The sequence below is a fragment of the Vitis riparia genome, chromosome 13 (genome assembly GCF_004353265.1).
Source record: "Vitis riparia cultivar Riparia Gloire de Montpellier isolate 1030 chromosome 13, EGFV_Vit.rip_1.0, whole genome shotgun sequence".
NCBI classification, from domain to species: Eukaryota; Viridiplantae; Streptophyta; class Magnoliopsida; order Vitales; family Vitaceae; genus Vitis; species Vitis riparia.
In genome coordinates, this window is record NC_048443.1 from 26519472 (window position 1) to 26541079 (window position 21608).

General features: G+C 33.0%; 4 protein-coding genes across 9 annotated transcripts; 1 reads left to right on the top strand and 3 right to left on the bottom strand.

Annotated features, from left to right (window-relative positions):
- Window positions 1-37: 37 nt before the first annotated feature.
- LOC117928482 (RING-H2 finger protein ATL51-like) lies at window positions 38-487 on the bottom strand. The gene has a single exon (XM_034848357.1). It carries the CDS (start codon window positions 485-487, stop codon window positions 38-40), a length of 450 nt encoding a protein of 149 aa, XP_034704248.1.
- Window positions 488-1490: 1003 nt separating this feature from the next.
- On the bottom strand, window positions 1491-2129 carry LOC117928483 (RING-H2 finger protein ATL52-like). Its single transcript, XM_034848358.1, has one exon. It carries the CDS (start codon window positions 1992-1994, stop codon window positions 1491-1493), a length of 504 nt encoding a protein of 167 aa, XP_034704249.1. The 5' UTR covers window positions 1995-2129.
- An 11776-nt stretch (window positions 2130-13905) lies between these two features.
- Window positions 13906-16890, top strand: LOC117928186. Of its 6 annotated transcripts, none has more exons than XM_034848108.1 (3): window positions 13906-14147; window positions 14387-14466; window positions 14765-16890. In XM_034848108.1, exon 3 carries the CDS (start codon window positions 15049-15051, stop codon window positions 16528-16530), a length of 1482 nt encoding a protein of 493 aa, XP_034703999.1. In that variant the 5' UTR covers window positions 13906-14147; window positions 14387-14466; window positions 14765-15048; the 3' UTR covers window positions 16531-16890. The 6 variants fall into 6 exon arrangements, with proteins under 6 accessions (XP_034703999.1, XP_034703998.1, XP_034703997.1 ...); XM_034848107.1 differs by having other exon boundaries at window positions 13906-14144; XM_034848106.1 differs by lacking the exon at window positions 14387-14466.
- A 1677-nt stretch (window positions 16891-18567) lies between these two features.
- Window positions 18568-21459, bottom strand: LOC117928188 (heat shock cognate 70 kDa protein-like). The gene is made up of 2 exons (XM_034848110.1): window positions 21073-21459; window positions 18568-19870 (listed from the first exon to the last, which is right to left on the bottom strand). Exons 1-2 carry the CDS (start codon window positions 21284-21286, stop codon window positions 18723-18725), a joined length of 1362 nt encoding a protein of 453 aa, XP_034704001.1. The 5' UTR covers window positions 21287-21459; the 3' UTR covers window positions 18568-18722.
- Window positions 21460-21608: the final 149 nt, after the last annotated feature.

The following is a 21608-nucleotide window of genomic DNA, read 5'->3' on the forward strand; positions in this document are numbered from 1 at the left end:
CATTGTTGCCATGCACCATACATCATACAGAAGGGGATTATGCAGCAATATTGTTAGTAGGCGACATTCGCAAATCCTGCTGCGTCTCTAAAAACATAAGCGATGAAGGCAAGCGGCACAAGGGGCAATTCATGTGAGAATTGAGCCACATATCGATGCATGGAACATGAAAAGAGTGCATGCAATGAGGCAAAGTACGTAGCTCCTCACCCTCTTCAAACTCAGACAAGCACACTACACACATTCTATCATCTCCCACCAACTCCATATCCTTCTCATACTTACGCACCGTCGTGATCTCAACGCATCCGGCCGGTGTCGCCCCATCTTCATATGTCAATGGCCGGTCCAGCTGCTGTGGCCCAGCAGGAGCTGCAGTGGAAGTTATGGACCTGTTGCACCAAACGGAGACATGATAGATTGTGAAGACGAGAGCTGCGGATGCAGCTCCGGCTAGAAGAAAGAACAAGTCAGGGAGATCCTCCATGATATATAGCTGCAGAGAAATTGTCAATGGTTGAATTGTGGGGAAGAGGGTGATGATAATTGATTAATGTGATGTATTAGCCAGTTATGGCGATGATTGCAAGAATGATTTCCATTGTCTCATGTGAAGTAATTAATATATTTATATGTAGTTGGAGACAACTATGTTTGATCTTATCATGCTTAGACCTTATAGGCCTGATCATCACTGGCTTTTGGGGTCCCATTAGTTTTGATTTCTTACAAAAATGACTACCTAATTTATTCAAGTATATATTCATGGCTCATCCTTTTATTAGGGTTTTCAGCTCATTTGATTTGTTCACATCTAGATGTAATTAATTAACATACTAAGATCATATGATTTTGATTACCCAACTTGAACATAATTCTATTTAATTTATATGATTTTTTAATTAACATTTAAATTTAATTTAAATAGTAATGCAATAATTAATTTTAAATAATTCTTTTTTTAATTTTTTATTTGTGGACTAATTATACATAACAAAGTTAATAGCATAGTATCTTTTTCTTTTATCATCTTTTCTCTATATGTAATATGATGCAAATTCTTGAGATCAAACTTTTGTAAGGATGTGTTTGATGCATGATATGAATGGAGGCGAATATAACAAGTTAAAAAAAAAAAAATTCAAAATCTTGATAAAAGAGGGTTTTGATTTTTGTAAAAATAAAAATTTTAATTTCTATGTATTATAATTTCTAATAATTAATGATGAATTAGAAATTCATTCTCATTTTTTTTCCTAACATTTTGCTCTAAATATCGACCATGGCAAATCTTATGTATAAATGGGAAATTCAATTAAGCCATTCCAATTTTTCTCCCCTAAACTTCAAACCCATGAATTTTAACAAACATGTGATCACATATCAGCCATAAACCATGGAATTGAGAAGTCCAAAAAAAAAAAATAAAGAGGATTAGAATTGTGGGGCACCAATTCACCCATATACATATATATATATATATATATACATCATAGCCTTCGAGATTGGACAACAACATCCGTTAACCCACCGGAACTTGACTCCGGTAAACCATGCTGTAACAGCGGAGAGGGTGTGGCGTTGGAACGGCACAAGGGGCAGTTGGTGTGAGAATAGAGCCACATATCGATGCAAGCTACATGAAAGGAGTGCATGCACTCAGGCAAAGTACGCAGCTCCTCTCCCTCTTCAAACTCAGACAAACACACCGCACAAACCCCATCATCATTCCCCGCTAGCTCCATCCCCTTATGGTACTTATGCGCCGGGATCATGAGAAGAGCCGCGGAGTTGTCGACGCTGCTCGGCGTCTGATCTCCTCGTTGGTACATGAGTTGCTGCAGCCGCTCTCGATCGCTTCTCTGGCGTCCCCTGTTGCGGCAGGAAACGACGATGCAGTGGTAGACTGTGACCACCACAGCGGCGGATGCGACGCCGGCGAGAGTAACTGCCAATTTGGAGAGGATGGGGTTGTTGGGGTTGTCTTCCGCCATGTATGTTCAAGACTTATTGAGGATGGTTGAAGTAGAAAAGAGGGTGATCGGAGGGTATAGCGGTGGCGATGACTGCGAGATTGGGCGTCGTCTTATGTGCAGTTGGGTTATAGCTGCAGACAAGCGGATGGTGTTAGAGGCAATGGCCAGGGCCTTGTGTATTATTGGCTAGGTTTGATCATTGAAGACTCTAGTCTTATACATATCAAAATTTTGGACATTTCTTGAGTGAATTGTTATGTATCTTCTATATATCTGTTGGTGCAAGGCCATTTTTGTTGTAGCTTTATCAACACAACTCAAAATACAAACTTAGATTGAGTGCATTTTTATTTTTCCTATAAAAAATAAATATTCTTTTCAATTATGTTTTTAAATTTTATAAATATTAAAGGGTAAATTATAAAAAGTCTTTGGTCCTTCAACTTTTCTTGAGCAATATCAAACCTAAATTATGTTCAAATTAATATTTAATTGATCATTTTATTACGACTTTTTGTTAGAAATTAATAGAGTTATCAAAAATAATTTTATATTTACTTTTAAATTTTAAAAATAAAAATAAAAATTTGAAAGTATAACACATTTGATCTAAATTAAGGATGTGCTTGATAAATCAATTTATTGACTTAGTATGATTAATAATTTAATTTAAGCTGTTAAAAATATTAAATATGTTTGATAAAATGACTTATTATAACTTAAAGTTAAAACTGAATTTGATAATCAATTTAATTAAGCATAATTTAACTTTAAATCACTTTAAATATTAAGCCTCAACTAAATATCAAATTTTATAGCATGCTTCCTCCTTTTAATTATACTTGTGTCATCATCATGTAGAACAACTTGGCCAATCCAATGCAAAACAAATTGTGTACATGTCAACTTCCTTGTGCATATGATGTTAGGGAAAGTTAATTTTTATCCTAATTAATTTAAAGATTAGTATTCATTTATTATTAGTTTAACTTATTATTAATATTAGTTTGAATTAGAGTAGAAGACAGATTTATTCTTTTAATTTTAGTTAATCGAGGTTTATCATTTAAAATGTTATTTATATATAAATATTCATCACTCATCAATGAGAAATGTACATTTGTATTTTCTCAATATTCTTGTTATACTATATAGTATCGAAGTACTAAGCCTTTAGGCCTCTAAATCCTCAACTACTCAATCTAGTTCTTTTAAAATCATTCTTACCAATCACTATTCTTCCTATCAATCACCTTTGTTTCTGTCTACCAATCTCTCTTCACCTAACAAACCCTAGCCTCCACATCCATGGCTAACATTAAAACCAATGTCGTTATCATTCAAAACATCAACACACCTTACCCTTCTATTATCACCATTAATGTTGCCACTTAAACTCACGTCAACAAAGTATTTTACGTGAAAACTACAATTCCAATTTCTTGTAATTGGCTATGATCTACTTGGCTATATTGACGACACCAAGCATTCCCCACCTGTTACCATTATTGTTAATGGTGTTACCTTAAAAAACCTAACCTTCTCTTTTTGGATTCATTAAGATCAATTTATTATCAATGATATCATCGACTCTCTTTCTTCGACTATCATGTTGTTTATTGTTAGGGCTACCACCTTTCATGAGGCATGAACCCTTCTTAGCGACACATATGTTACACCATCTCATGGTTGCATTAAACAAGTGAAAATTCATCTCAAAAACTCTATTATGTGTTCTTCTCAAAGTGTTATTGAATTTTTTCAATATATTAAAGCTTGTGCTAATGAACTTGCTATCCTTGGAGCACTATGGATGAAAAAGATCTCACCATGAAAATCCTTGATGGTCTTGGTGATAAATACAAAGAACTTGTCCAGGCTATGCAAGCTTGTGAAACTTTGGTCACACTTACAGAACTGCATAGTTTATAATATCTTTGTTCGATTTAAGGCCATAGTGGAAAAACATTTTGATTTCAAAATAATGATCCTATATTATGATAATGACAATGAATATCAAGGACTTGCCTTCTTTTTGGGTCTCTATGGTATCTCCCACCACATTTCCCCACTTCACATATCGGAGCATAATGAGTGTTTTGAGCTTCGTCATCGAGACATTGTTGAAATAGGGCTCTCATTATTTTCTCATGCTTCACTTTCGCTTCAATAATGGTCTCATGCATTTGCTACCACTGTCTATCTTATAATTGTATATCCACTCATACATTAAATCTTTCATCTCCTTATACACAACTCTTTGGCACCTCTCAAAACTATTCCAAACTTCAAGTCTTTGGTTGCATATGTTATCTTGGCTTTGGCCCTATTGCATTCACAAAGTAGACTTTTGCTTAAATCTGTATGTTTTCTTAGGCTATTCTCTCGCTCAAAGTACTTATGTGTGTTTAGATCATTTTACCTCCAAAATTTGTCTCTCATCATGTAAAGTTTGTCAAGTCATTGGTTCCCTTCTATTATCTTCAAAGTTCTTTAACTTATCATTAGTCCACCATTTTGTCCACATGGGTGATACCTACTTTGCTTCCTACTCTCACCTACCCCATTATCACCCCTTCTGCTATTCATATGCAATGATCCAACACACTACCCTATGATCACTTCCCTTCTCATGGCTACAATCCAACCTACCATGCCCACTCTACTCGCCACATTATCAACCAATCCTAGTGACCTCACCACCTACTCTACAACTTTCACTACATTCCCTACAATGTTTCCCCCACACCCGACGTCTTTGTCATCCCCTTACTTGACCTTTCTACCAACTTATCATAACCCAAAAATCTCAACCCACTATCCTCTCCCTCTAATACCACCACATGACCATCCAAGTCAAAGATAATACACATAAACCCATTTAAAACTAAATCTCTCAACTCAAGTTCCCCTTACCATAAACTTAGAACCAACCATTGTGACCTAAGCCCTCAATGATCCAAAATGGCATAGGGTCATGTTTGAGGAACATGATGCCTTTGTTCAGAATAGAACATGGGAGTTAGTTACATTTGTACTCACACACAATCTTGTTGGGTGCAAATAGATTTTTTGGACTAAGTGACATTTTGATGGTTCTATTGATAGGTATAAAACTCGCTTAGTTGTAAAAAGATTTCATCAATAATCAGAAGTCAACTACCATGATAAAAAGATTCCAATGGCCAAGCCTACCACTTTGTGTCTAGTTCACATTATTATTATTAGTCATGGTTGGTTTCTACATCAATCGAATGTCAACCACGTGTTTCTGCAAGGCCATATTATGGAAGACATGTACATGGCTCAACCACTAGGCTTTGTTGATCCAAATTATCTATCTCATGTGTGTAAGCTTTGTAAGACTATCTATGACCTTAAAAAGGCATCACATACTTGTACATGACGTAGATGCATTAGGAGTAAGGAGGAAAATATTGGTTTTGACATATATATATATATATATATATATATATATATATATATATATATATATATATATATAGGTAATTTACTTTTATAGATATATTGGGATATATTCGGAAATATTGATGGATATTTTGATACAAAATATCTGTGAGAGAAAATTGATCAAAACTTTTGAAAATGTTAAAAAAAAAAAAAAAAAAAACTCTAAATCCTGATTAAAAAAAAGGTAATAATATACATATTAAAGTTATTTTTATTGCAAAACTTAAAAACACAAAAATATCAAGAAACATTGGTGGGAATTTGGAGAAAAAAAATATCAAAATTGATCAAAACTCATAAAATTATAGTAAAAACTAAAAATAAATAAAATTATATAAGAATAAATAATACACATAATGAAATTATTTTATTGAAAAAATTGATATAGATTTAATATAATTTGTAATATTCAATAATAGTGTACATAAAATTTAAAATATATTTAATATCAACATTATGATCTATTAATATTCAAAATATAAAAGAAATTATGATATATATTAAAAATTATTATGATGCCTCTTATAATTTGAATAATTTTTAAATGGAATAAGAAAATAAAATAATTAAAATTATTTTACTTATTAATATTTTATTTTAGTATTTTCATAAGTCTAGGAGCAAAAATATTATATATTTCATTTATATATATTGACATATTTACCAAAGAGTAAAATAGCCATGTTGGTAGGATCTCCTTAATTACTTGCATATAGGATACTTAGATTTGAGTCTGAATGCCCTTTTTTCCATTAAATTTTCAATTTTCCTTGTATTGACCACGTTGATTGCTCCAAAAATATCGCAATATTATGATAATTTCATTGAAATATCTTTAAAATATAGTATCGCGAAAGTTTCATTATTAATTAGGAGTTGCACTAAAGATCCGTTGGGTTTTTTACAAGTTGATAAATTGTTCATAGTTAGTTCATGGACTTAGGCAATCTATTTGCTGAAGTTGTAGTGCACTACCTCCTAATTGGAGGAATGACTTGTCTTGATCATCAAGATAAGTTACCAATGCACTAGCGTATATGGTTACATATTGGACAAGATTTATGGTGTATCATGACATTGGCTATTAAGAAGTCATGATTCATCAAGTTATTATGTTATAAGGACACTCAACTTTGAGAGAATATTGAGTTATTGTTGAGATCTTTTAGTGGCTTTGACCTATGGATGAGACCCTAAGTCGGTCATATATTATCTACGAATTGGGTTAGTACTATTGATTAAGGTATGTAACAATAAGTATTCTCAAGATAGACACTATGATATCTTATAAGATTAAAACAGTGTGTTCCCTTGATTGATCCTAAGAACCTGTGATTATGAAATTTGTGGCGTTGTAGCAATTCCCTTAATAGAATTTGACAAAGGTTTTTCATAAGTTAGAGTATGTCATTTGATCATATAATAAAAGGATTTGAGAATTATGGATTGTAGAAGTAATATTGAAATGTTTATAACATTTACCTTGTTAAATTACAAATACCAATTCATGAGAAGTCTATATTCAATGGATAATAAGTCATGGATCTTAGGAATTGACTTTCTTTAATGGATTGTTGAGTCAACTTCAAAATTGAATCCTAAGGGAGCTAATATTTTCTTATGAGTCCCTACAGTCTTGCTCGAGGTCACGATATTTGTTGGCACAAAGGTTTAAGGAAAATTGAAGATTTAATTGTATTTGTGCACAAGGACATTTTGGTAAAAGCGCAAGATTACACAAAAACTTATAATTATTTATTTTGAGGCTTTATGAAGAATTAATCATTTATGTATATAAAGACATTTTGGTGAAAACGCAAAGTTACACAAGATTTAATAATTAATTGTTATGAGTTTTGTTTAGATTGGATTAATTAATTAATTGTATTTTAATTAGCTAGACTAATTAATTAATTAGGATTCAATAAGCTACTTTAAATGATCAAGCTCAAGTTAAGCCAAAGTCACTCGAGCCTATGAGAGAGTCTATATAAACTTCATGAGTTTTAAGGTTAGACTCCAATTTTTTTAATCTTTTAGGTTACACTTGGTTAGCATAATAAGATAGGATATATATATATATATATATATTTCATAACTCATATGATAGGATATCATTTCCAATGTGATATAATATTTTTGAATATTATATCCAATGTACATGATATCCTAGGATACCATGTTCAATGAAATATGTTATATCATGTTTATATTTAGTTTAATGAACAGTGAATTACTAAGAGTAGAAAGCCGTTATTTCTCACGTGAAGTAAGAATAGAGTAAAGACCTTCTCTAAGGTTGCTATTACAACCAAGGAACACAGTAAATGTTTGAGCCTTAAAGAAAGAAAAAAAAATGAAATGAAATATGTATCATTTTTCGATGTTCAATATTTGTTTAAAATAACAATTATATTGCATTCTAATATTTGCTATAAAAAAATATGAAAATTTTCTTATGGTTTAGTATTATTTAGAAATTGTTCAATAATTTAAAATTTAGTAAATAATTTTTTATTAACAATATTCATGATTAAAATATTTAAAATTTATAAAAAAAAATTATATCATGTTATTCAACTTATAAAAATAATTTATATATTTAAATAATACATATATAAGTATTATTTTATAATATATTTAAAAAAAATTAAATTCTTCTTTTTTAATCAAATTTTTTTAATTTTCAAAATAAGTAATATAAAAATAATAATTAATAAAAATTAAATAAATTTATTATACATAGGATATATATATATATATGGTATCTCATGTTGAGCATGTTTAATTGAACATAAGATCAAATAAATAATAGGACAATTTGTCATATTTTATTACTAACTAAAAAGGAGATAAGACATATTATCATCTTTCTTATCATATCTCATGTTATATCCGATTAACCAAACATGAGATAAGATATATTATCATCTTTCTTATCTTATCTCATGTTATATCTGATCAACCAAATATAATCTTAAGTTACATTTGATTTTAAGCTACGTTTGATTAGCATGATAGGATATGATGCAATAATGATATCTTAGGATATTACTTCTGGGATATGATATCCTTAGATATTATATTTTATGAATATGAAATCTTATGATAGTACATGCAATTAAATATATTATATTATGTTTATATTTTAGTTTGTAAAATAAATAAAAATGTGTAATATTTATTTTAAATAAAAATTATATTGCATTTAAATATTTACTATTAAAAAAATATGAAACATCTCTTATGTTTAACAATTAAAATTCATGATTAACATATTTAAAAATTTATAAATATATAATTTTTATTATATTATTCAAATATATATATATTAGTATTATTTTAAAATATATTTTATAAATATTTTTTTAGTTCTTCTTTCTTAACTACAAATTTAATTTTTAATCAAAATTTTTTATTTTGTAAAACAAGTGATATAAATAATATAAATAAATAAATAAATCTATCATACATAGGATATGTATATTTTATATCTTAAAATAAGATTAACATATGTCATATAGAAGGGATATAAAAAAAATGATAGATATTATATTTCATATTTAGTTGAATATAAGATAAGATAAATGACGAGATAACTTATCTTATCTTATTACCAACCAAGATAAGGATATGTTATCAATTTTCTTATCTCATGTTATATTTAGCTAATCAAATATTGTCTTAAAGGGTTGGTCTTCCAAAAACCTAGCCTTTCATCTCTCTCTCTCTTAAGAAGTGTGTAGCCGCCTTGCATAAGTTTCAAGAATAGAAGGAGTCTTCAGGTTGAAGATCGCAAGGTTTTGAGACATCTTCTATAGAAAAGAATTTGGGTTTGAGAATATTTAAACCTCATGTATGGTTTCTAACATGCCATATGACACCAAAGGTTTTATTTTTTAATCACTTTCATTATGTCTAGAATCCTAGATATATGCATTCCAAAGCTCAAAGAAGTATGATATCCCACATTGGCTAGAAAAAATAAATGACAATATATTTATAGGTTTCTCTTAGTTATATATACATATTTTAAACCATGAAGGTTTATTGAGCACAGAGTAAGGAATGTTTACATAAGCATTCAATTATTGAACTTGACCTAATCCTCTCCTTTCCCCCTCTTTTTTTCTTGTTTACCCAAATTGGACTAGTATAAAATTTACATTCTTTATATGAATTTATTTTTATATTATTACATTAATACGAGGACCAAAAATTTTAGTGGCATAATAACTTCCTTTAAAACATGATTCATTTAGATGTTGTAAACATATACTTTTGGTTTTACTATTTTAAAAAATATAATTGTAATTTAATGTTTTAATTAAGAAAGAAAAATATTTTTATGATTTTCAATGAATTTTGAATGTTTATAAGAAGGGAAAGGGTATAGCAATTTTATTGATTTGTAAGGAAAAATAAATATGGCAAGGATGAGAGTTGATTTTTAATTTAAAAGCCATGAAAAAATTATTTTAAAAAATAAAAATAATTTCAATGTGCATATATTAAATCAAGCATGAGCTTAAATGATTGGTACGCCTACTTCAATCCTTAATCAAAAGAGAATGGGACAAAGGGGATGTAGAGTGCCACATTTTTCTTTCTTTTAGTATTTTTTTTCTTTCAATTTTTTTTCCTAATCATAAAAGAAGAGGTGGGCAAATGAGAACTCTCCAAACCCAATAAGAAATGTAAATTACTCTTTCAACAAATCCAATCAATCTTAACACAATCCAACTTTTTATTCAAATCCAATCCCAAATCCAATCAATCTAAACACAATCCAATTTTTTATTCAAATCCAATCTTAGAGAAGTAATATTGATATCTCATCACTAATCTTTACATTATCATTACAAAGAAACTAGCTCACTTTAATTTGATTTGATGCCATTATCATAGCATAGGATTATTATAATTTCCATTCATGTCATGTAGGTACAAAATAAGAAATATTTTATTAAAAGGATAGGAAAATTCCCATATTTAAAAAATAATTTCATATGTAGAAAAATTGCTAATATAAATTTATTTTATCCCAAAAATCTCTCTCTCTCTTACTTCACATCATGAGACTTTGAGGTAGGTAGTATTATTACTTTAATACAAGATATCTAAACCTAATTTAAGCTTTTTTACTTTATAAGCATATCTCTCTCTCTCTTACTTCACATCATGAGACTTTGAGGCAGGTGGTATTATTACTTTAATACAAGACATCTAAATCTAATTTAAGCTTTTTACTTTATAAGCATGTTTTTGTAGAAAAAGTCCAATAGTTAATTGATATTATAATCAAATTAGGTTATAATTTTATTAGCATACTCCATGATTGATATTTATTTAGAAGTATATTTGTGTAGTTACATAGGAGGACATTAGTTTCTTTTTCCTAAACAACATGGTGGTTACCTTATCCTATCAAAAGAATAGAAAAATTGTGATAGGTTATTTACATTATTCTAGATCAATTTAACCATTTTTTTAGTGAGTTAAGGCTAAGGAGAATCAACTAAAGTTAAACCCTGACTTCATCCCATTTGGGTCAATGCATACTTCACATTCCATGAATTCATGACCCATATAAAGCAAAATAATAAAACCAAATATCTCAATCTTATACCCACTTTCTAAGCTAAAAATAGGCCATTGATAACCCAATCATTGTTCTCAATATGAAGAATACTTGCACATTTCATAGCCAAAATCCTAGCATTTGGTTCCTATTTGATGACACCCTTCTCATTAATATTACATATTCCAACCCCACTAAAAGAAAAAAATTAAAAATTAAAAAACCCCATATGATCTAAAATATTTTTTTATAAAAAATAAAATAAAATAAACCACTAATAGAAAGGGAAACAGCCCATTCAGACTCCAAATGGTCTGAGACATAAAACACCTGAGCTCTAATAATCAAAGGGGCAAATGGGGCATGTTTGGTTAAAAAAATAGAGAGTAATGGGCATGTGATGAGGAACTAGTGGGCATATTAAATTAAACCCTTAAAGTCCAATTTATATGTCATTTATGTATTGAATGGTTCCAACTTCCAATGGGTTTGTGCTTCTGGGGGCCCTTAATAGTTTGGTTTTTCTTGCAGACAATTATCTGCTGGTTTGAATTGTGCATTTCCTAATAGGCTTTGCATTTATTGGTCACTAGATGAAGAATGATGCATGAGAGGGAGAGGCAACGTGCATATATAAGCAAAACTTTAGTAAGATAATTGAGAATATGCAACTGCAACATGAACCCTATGTCCATAATGGAAGAAAGAGACAGAGAGGCTATCAAGGCTACCCCATTACAAAATCTTATCATGGGTTTTTTTTTTCACTTTTTTTTTAAAAATAATACTTAGAACATTATATTATATTATATTATATTATATATATTAGGACATTTTTTCTTTTAATTTGAGAACTTTGTATAGAAAATAATAATAATAATAATAATAATTAAAAGAATATATTACTATTATTATTATTATCTGGATAGAAAAAAAAAGTTAAATTAATAATTTTTAAAATTTTTATTATTGTAAGGTATTTGGAAATATGTTAAATTATTAATTTTTAATTATCTTTAAAATATAATTATCCATTTTTTTTTAAAGAAAAATCATCTCGTTACTAATTTTAAGATGTTTTTAGTATATAGAAACAATAACCATAACACCTAACATCAATAAAAACAAACATCACCATTTACATCTAGATGTGTTATATTTGGAGATATATTCAAATTTTATGAGAGGAAAAATAATATCTTAGGGTTTATTTGGTAACTGTTTTAAAAAATAAATCTAAAAAATAGTTTTTTAGAAAAGTTTTTAAAAACTGTCATATGATTTTTACTGAACAAAAGTTTATTTGAAAATTTAAAGTATTTTTAAATAAGTTTTAAAAATAATTTTTATATCTAGTGTGTTATTTTAATCATTTTACATGTTTGTATAATTATTTTTGAAAACGGTTAAAAAAAACAAGTGAAAACAATAGAAAACATTTAAAAAATATTTTTTGAAAACAACATTTTTTATGTTCTTAATAACAGAAGAAAATTGTTTTTAGTTGTTAAACGTATTTTCTATGTTTTTTTGTTCTAAAGAACAAAAAACTATTTTCAAAAACATTTTCCAAATAAACTCTTAATTTCTATTTTGCTTATAAGATAAAGATTCCTTTAAAAACTCAATTCGAACACATTATTATTTTTGTGATTCAAATTAATTTGCAATGGGATTTACAAGTTTTTAATGATTTAAAATATAAAACAAAATATAATTACAAATTAAGAAATTAAATAATACATCACCTCTCAAAATTATTTGTGATTTATAATCCATGTTTCTCAAGCAAATTCTTACATAAATTCACTAAAGTTTAAATCTTCATTTGTTAATCTTTCAAGCAAATCTTTCACGTGAAACATCTAATATTAATTTTTCAGTCATGAACTAGAAATGAGATTTCACATCAATTAGATAACAAAAATGATAAATTCTTAATCGTTACTATGATATATTCTTTTGTATATATAAAAATGATAAATTTTTCTTTTTTTATTCTTTTCCTTCCTTCTAACTCATTGATAGATAAGTGACATTTGAGTCTTTTGCTTGTAAACATTATGTTATTAAAATTTGATTCTACATATACAAATGTTTTTGCATGAATCTTTCATCTAAAACACGTAACATTAATTATTCTATAAAAATTTAGTGGTAAAATGTCAAACAAAAAAGTAATATAAATAAATATCGACTGTTATTAAGTTACATGTCACTGTCAAACAAACTTTTCTTTTCTTATATTATTTTCTCTTCTATCCATTATTTTTTAGTACTAACTTTATCATTTATTTCTCGATATAGTATGTTAACTAAAACTTACATTACTGTTTATTTATCGATGCAACCTATTAACCGAAACTTGTAGTTTTGACTTTTCTTATCTATCTCATCTTTTATTGATATCTAATAAATATCAATATTATTTTTTATTCATTGGATTAGTTTAACAAGTGAGATGACTGTTATTAATCATTTCTTTTTTATTAATTTTTAATAAAAAAATTAATTTAATCATCAAATTCAATATGGTTTCACTGTCTATTTCTATCCCCTATTATCCTTAATTAAAGAGTAAAACACATAAATAATTTAAGTCATGCCTAAATAGAGTACAAACTAACATCGTTGGTGTCGAAAAAAGATTTTTCTGAACTCCTAAGAACCTTAATCAATTGTCTAAGTACAGTTTGGAACACTAACCTCAAAGTTGAGACGCCCAATTCGAAAAATCTCAGCAAAAGAGAAAATGTACTCCCAAGTCCCAACGTCTATTTTTTGAGGGCAATGGCCAAAACTTTTTTTTTTTTTTTTAAATAATTTTTTTATATATATGATTGAGGTCCACACTCCACTTTGATGTGGTTAGAAAAACATGGCTCTCCACATGATGTGGTAGACGCCTCTCTTGACCTCTCTCTCTTTCCCTCTTAGCAGCCGTAACCGTTACTTAACGCCGTGAGGACTAGGAGCGACGGTGTTAACTGGTGTAGGTCGGTTCCTAGCAACTCCGTCCGCTTTGCACCGTCCCTTTAAACAGAGCCGTTCAGTCTCTTTCTCTCTCTAGAAATGGGGATCGCTTCTCTGTTCATCTTGATTCAAAGCCCTAACGGGTGGTAATCTTCTAGTATCTCTTTTAATTGTTTTTATCTCTTTTTTTTTTTTTGGTACTCTTTTTTTTGTTTTGCTTTTTAGGCTTATTTTGTGCTGTTTGGTTGCTGAGAAATCTTGGGAAAAGGAGGGAATCTTCTTGGGTTTTCTGGGATTTTTGGGGCTTCTTTTCTTTTCTATAACTCCTCGGCAACCAAGCGGATGGTGGTAAATTTGATCGTTTGAATCTGTGCTTCTTTCCTAGGTTTGGACAATTTTTTTGGGGATTCTAGGGTTTGTGGACTTTGTGGGTGGCTTTGGCTTATCCATCGTTTGGTTGATGAGGTAGGAAAAGGAAAGGAAGGTTTTGAATCTTGGGTTTTGTTTACGTTTGGGTTATTTCATTGTTTGGGTTACAAGGAAATTTTTATTTTTGTTATTAATCGCACTCAGCTTGGCTGTTTACTCCGGATAAATTCAAAAATTTTGTTTTCAGTCCTTTTCCTCAGTGGTCTCATCAACCAAAAAGAGGGCTTTAGGATTTTCCAGGACTTGGTATATCTGTGTTTGTGTGTGGTTCAGTTTGATTAGGGAAGTTTAATTTTTTTTCACCATGTTGACGTGATCCCCTTGGTGCTTTCAGGACGGTGTTGCCATATGGATGTTAGTTTCAGTTTTGGGTATTCTTTCAATTGATTGATGGGTCATTGCAATTTCTTCCTCTTCGTGGTTGGATGTCTGCGGGTTTAATCTATGAAGGTGTTTCTCTGGTACTTGTTTTGCTTTGCTGATTGATAGATGAATCTGCAATTTTCGGGTTTTGTATCATGAAAGGTGAGTGAGGTGCCTTTGTCGGTGTTGGTGGAATTTGAACTTCCACTCTACAGAGACGAGGAAAGGAAAAACTCCAAAAAATTGGAAGAAAAAATGGGAGAAGCTCTGCTCACAACCCTGTCCATGGAGAATCACCCATGCACACTGTTATCCATGGATTCAGGTGCCTTTGCTCATGATGACTTGGAGAGAGAGATGAATCGGCAGGTCATCCTTTCAGGGCCACCAGATATTAATCTTCCATTGTCGGCTGAGCCTAGCCCACCTCCTCAATTGTGGAATGATTCTTGTGACATCTTGGATGTCGGTCTTGGCCCTCAAGTTTATGAGACTGAGGCAATCACCAATCTGCCAAAAGTTGGAAGGAAATGCTCCAAACGGCTCGATAGTATTTGGGGTGCCTGGTTTTTCTTCAGTTTCTACTTCAAGCCTGTCTTTAATGAGAAATCAAAGTCTAAGATCACCAGGGACTGTAATGGGATTTCTGGTTATGATAAATCGGACTTGGAGCATGAAGTTTTCTTGGTTCAGCATGATATGGAGAACATGTATATGTGGGTTTTCAAGGAAAGGCCTGAAAATGCACTGGGTAAAATGCAGCTGAGGAGTTATATGAATGGGCACTCTCGCCTGGGGGAGCGCCCATTTCCCTTTAGTGTGGACAAAGGCTTTGTACGATCTCACAGGATGCAGAGGAAGCACTACCGGGGTCTCTCTAACCCCCAGTGTATTCATGGGATTGAAGTTGTCCGCTCACCCAATCTCATGGGTCTTGATGAGGAAGACCGGAAGAGGTGGAAGGAGCTTACAGGCCGAGATATAAACTTCTCGATCCCTCTAGAAGCAAGTGATTTTAGTTCGTGGAGGAACCTTCCAAACACAGAGTTCGAGCTTGAGCGTGCCCCTCCTCTGTTGAAGAATCATACAAATCCACACCCAAGAAAATTGCTTAATGGTACTAGTTTGAATTTGTCAACACAGCCATCAAACCATGTCAATGGTGATGTGTTGGACCTTTCACCAGTCTGTAATAAAAGGAGGAAGGATTTCTTCCCGCATGGAAATGATGATGATTGCTGTTTACCTAATAATGCTATGGAAATCCACCCAATTGAACCACACTGGTCAAAGGAGTTTAGTGGGGTTATGAGGAATGTATATGGGCCAGTTACAGCTGCAAAAACTATATATGAGGATGATGAAGGGTTCTTGATTATCATCAGTTTGCCTTTCGCAGATCTTGAGAGGGTGAAAGTTACTTGGAGGAACACTCCTTCACATGGGATCGTAAAGATATCTTGTGTAAGTACAGTTTGCATGCCATTCATTAAGAGACATAATAGGACATTCAAGCTAACAGACCCAACACCAGAGCACTGCCCTCCTGGGGACTTCATTAGGGAAATCCCCCTTCCAACCCGCATTCCAGAGGACGCCAAACTAGAAGCATATCGTGATGAAACAGGAACTATGCTTGAGATTGTCGTGCCCAAACAACGAGTAGGACCAGAAGAGCATGAGGTCCGGGTATGCCTTCGTCCTCTCCTTGGAGTGAAAGAGCATATGTTGACATGAAAGAGGCATTAGTCTGAAAGGTGTAAGGGTGGTTACAGTGGTTGGTGCTTCATTATTTACTGACCTTATTCCATAAATGAAATCTGCAGTTTACTGATTATATTTGTGTTTTTTTTTTTCTTCTTATTTTACTTCTATACTTTTCCCTTTGTGATGCAATTTTCCCCCCTCTTTCATAGACTAGTAGATCATATTTGATCACTCGAGAAGTGATCAAAAGTATGTAGATCATCATAGACCTACCAACCTATGTATCCTTTCTAACTTCTGTATGTGCTGATTACCTTGGTGCTTGTTCCAATGCATCTGGTTTCCTTGAATAGTTTCTAAATTATGAAGTTAGGTCTAGATTTACTATCATTGTCTATGTTTGAACCGTTCTTCTGTTTTGATATTTGATTATTAGTATCATTCTTTGGTTCTCTGGGCTTAGGAGACATCTGTTGTTTGATTTCCTTTAATAAATCGTGCAGCAGTAATGATACGGATTGACTGCTAATGATAATACCAGTATAATTGTGGATAAATGTCATTTGGGAATTCAAAATTTATTTGTTGGGCATCTGTTGCTAGACTTGTTTAGCTAGATGGATTATATTTCATATTTGATCATAGTATTCCACATCACTGCCTTGGTGCTCTACATCCCTGCCCTGTCATGTGTCCCTGGAAAGCAAAATGCATTCATGCCATCAAGTATAGCAATAGACAAGCTGACCCTGTTAATTTGTTACATTTGTGGGTTTCATTTTGGAGTAGGGTTTATAATTCTGGAGTGGGAGTGGAAATTGGATGCTGTTGTAAGCTACGAGGAAAATGGATGATTGTGTTTTGGTTTATGTTTGCAGTTAACACAACAATGAACAGAGCCTGGTATGAAAATTATTCTGTCCATATTCATTCTCTTAGGGTTGGTACTAATCATCAATGTAGCCACTTGGGCTATTGAGAGAAAAGAGACGCGTGGAGAGGGATGAGGAGGGCAATGAAATTGCTTGTCAAGGTTGGGTGTTGGGGATGAAACAGTTTACTGCAGCAATAGCAGAGAAAGCTAACAGTGAAGAGAATGGTGAATTTTAAACCTCGGTGATGGGAATTCCAGATTGTACTGAATGGCAGACGACCCTAATTTTCACCAACCTCTTTTCCCCCTTCCTGATGCTGATATGAAGTTGGAGGATTGCCATGCTTTCAAAGTTTCAATCACATCTCTTTTGACCAATTCAAGCTTTTATCATTTAAAGCTACAACACCTAATCCCCACACCTCACCATGCTTGATGGAACTGAACCTAACAAATTCTTTTACCTTAATGGGGCCTCAACTTTTATTTTTTAATGGTGGAGTGATTGAGCCCAGGATTGCTGTACTGGTATATCGTTTGGGCTTATCCTTTATTGTTAAGTCTGTTTAAACACCAAGCTGACATTCTTGACTCAAGTACTTGATAGTCATGCCTCCGTTGGTTTTCAATGCTTCTTTTCGCTACTGTCATTTTCTGTTATGTCCTATTCCTGGATTCTTTACAATGACCTCACCTATCAAAGAACATGTACTTTCGTGACGTTTTGGGTTCACTGACCAGGGTTTTTCTTTTCCGTCAATGTTTTATTATTTCAATTAGATTTTGTCACAAAAAATTCTGTGCTGATAGTTGGTAACTTGGTGCCCACTTTCAGTCTCCTGGTCCAATCGTGCCATATTTTCACATGGCATGCAATACTGCCCTTCTCCAACATGCTGCTTTACTAACCAAAACATGGAATGCAGTCCTCAGACTCAGACCCGACTCCACTCTGGAATTTCAACCATGTGTTGGGACAAGAACTACGACCTACTTTGTGCTTTCAATCATCGAATACCGAGTAACAACTGTATGCCAATATATGAAACATGACCAAGCCTCAAAACAAAAACCATGCAAACAATCAAGTGCATGTCATGGACGATTCAAGAATATTAGGCACAATTGGCATTCGTAGCAGCAATCTGTAAAGCTTGGTGTGCTATAGTTTCAGCGCAAAACATTGAATCATATGGTATTGTAAACTGCATATATAATCTACTGAACTCAACAGTGTTTCAAACAACAAGTATTTGCGTATATAGAATCCACCAGACTAGACATGCATCAATCTATCAACAAAAGGATGAATCAGGTTAAAAGTTCCCAAACAGAATGCTAGCCTGACTTAATCAACTTCCTCAACCACTGGGACGGCAGCACTAGTTTGGTTGTCTGAGTAGGTAGAAAAGTCCTGCTCCTTCTTGGTTGGAATAGTGGTGTTCCTCGGAATCAGTACAGTCATCACACCTCCAGCAGTCTCCAACCCAAGGGACAGAGGAGTAACATCCAAGAGCAGCAGATCCTGTACCTTTTTATTACCTTCTCCACTTAAGATGGCACCCTGGACAGCAGCGCCATAAGCAACAGCTTCATCTGGGTTAATGCTCTTGCAAAGCTCCTTTCCATTAAAGAAGTCTTGCAACATTTGCTGCACCTTTGGAATTCTAGTAGAACCACCAACAAGGACAACATCTTGGACACTGCTTTTGCCTATCTTAGAATCCCTCAAACACTTATCCACAGGCTCCATGCACTTTCTAAAGAGGTTCATGTTGAGATCTTCAAATCTAGCACGAGTGATGGTTGTGTAGAAATCAACACCTTCATATAAGGAGTCAATCTCAATGCTCGTCTGAGCTGTGGATGAGAGGGTCCTCTTTGCTCTTTCGCAAGCAGTTCTCAACCTCTCAAGTGCTCTGGGGTTTCCACTAATGTCCATCTTGTGCTTCCTCTTGAATTCCTGTACAAAATAGTTCACCATACGGTTGTCAAAATCCTCTCCTCCAAGATGGGTGTCTCCAGCAGTGGCCCTCACTTCAAATAGACCTTCCTCTATTTTGAGAAGGGAGACATCAAAAGTGCCACCTCCAAGATCAAAGATAAGGACATTCTTCTCGCCACCACCCCCTCCCTTCTTGTCAAGGCCATAGGCAATGGCAGCAGCAGTGGGTTCATTGATGATGCGCACGACATCAAGACCAGCAATAGCCCCAGCATCCCTTGTTGCCTGGCGCTGAGAGTCACTGAAGTAAGCAGGGACAGTGACAACTGCCTTATCCACTTCTAAACCAAGGTAGACTTCAGCAATGTCACGCATCTTTGAGAGGACCATAGATGAAATCTCTTCAGCGGTAAACTTTTTCTCTTCTTCTTTGTAAGTGACCACAATTGTGGGTTTGTCACCAATTCCACCAATGACCTTGAACGGCCAGAGTTTTATATCATCCTGAATTGAGGCATCACTGAACCTCCGACCAATCAGACGCTTTGCATCTGTGATGAACACGGAAACCCCAAACCTCAAAGCAACAGAATAAGCTACATAACATGCAATAAAGTGTTCGCTCAACATGGAGAAATGTTTCCTAGGAGATCGGAATACACGACATTCCACGTGGTCACACTTGAACAAAATAAACATAGGAGAGCAAAAATTCACAAACAAATGTCCGTGAGAAAGTTTGATCTTTTCAAAGATTGCCAGTATGCAGTGTGGTAATGAGATCAGTATGTGTGTGTCTGTTCATTTCACATTGCATAACAACATAAAAAAAATCTATTATATTTGTAAAGCATCAAGAGTGCATAAAAATGAGAAAGAAATATACCTCTTAAAACAAGAGCTTGCATTTCAATACTTCTGATTTTGAATTGTACTTATGATTAGGGAATTAACAGTTGTCCTCAAGGCAACCTCTTATGCTAACCATGAAAGATTTGTGTTTCATATCATCATGCAAAATATCCACAAATGCAGCTGACTAACATAAAACCAACATATGACAACACTGACAGAATTGGGAATTCTGATTGAATTGTTTTGAATTACAAGCACTAATTAAAGTGAGAAAGAGGTAGGTCAGGCTTAGACTTGAGTGAAAACTGGAAGAGAATGGTTAGGCCCTGTCTTGGATCGTTTTTTACAAATGGTCATCAAAATCCAATTTTAAGAACACTTTTTTATTTTGAAACGGTTCTCAATTATTTTTATGAATAAAATTCTGTTTGTGAACTCAGGAGTACGAAAACAGCTCTTTCCAAACAGGGCCTAAACTCCAACTCATCTAAAAAAACATGAGCAGGATTTGGCATTGGTTCCAATTTCTGATTCAAAAACGAAAACAACTCACCTCATTAATTGAAAACAAAAGAAACATATATATATATATATACACCGTGCAGATAAAAAAATAAATAGGTTTTCTAATGTTGATAAAAACCATCTCTATCAAGCAGATATGCTAGAATTTGTGTTATTGAAGACTACAAAGGACTTTGTGGCCACATGGCTGCATCAACCACAAGTTTATACTTCTGCAAACCCTAAGGATGCAAGTGGATTTAGAGCTGCACAATGCAAAACATATAAAAATAGAATAGCTGTAAATTTCTTCACAAAACATATATCATTTTCTCTTCATCCAAACAAAGAGTTTGTTTATCTAAAAGAAACCAGAAAGGCTCAGATAGCTTACCAAACACAGTGTTGACAGGGTTCATAGCGACCTGGTTCTTTGCAGCATCTCCTATCAACCGCTCCGTATTAGTGAAAGCAACGTAAGATGGCGTCGTTCTGTTGCCCTGATCATTCGCAATGATTTCAACACGGTCGTACTGCCACACTCCGACGCACGAGAACGTCGTGCCGAGATCGATTCCGATCACCGGAGCCCCTCCATTTCCGGCCATTGTTCACTCTCACTGAAACGAGAGAAGAAGCACAGTAAAGAGAGATGCTTTGGAGCGTCTCTCTTTACATATAGGTTCCGAAGGAGGTTCGAGAAGGTTCGTATGGTGGATTGTCAGCCACTGGATTTCAATGCATGGACGGTTGGCGAGACATTCCAATACAATGGAGGGAGACCCCTTGCTCTTGATTTTGGAAGGTTTCAGAATTTTCAGAACCTGTCGTCCGCTACACATTGGCCTCCGGTGAGTAAATCTCCACCGTCGAAATTACATTTTGTATTGTAAATATTTTCAAGCTTTTTAACCTTACCTAAGCGCATGC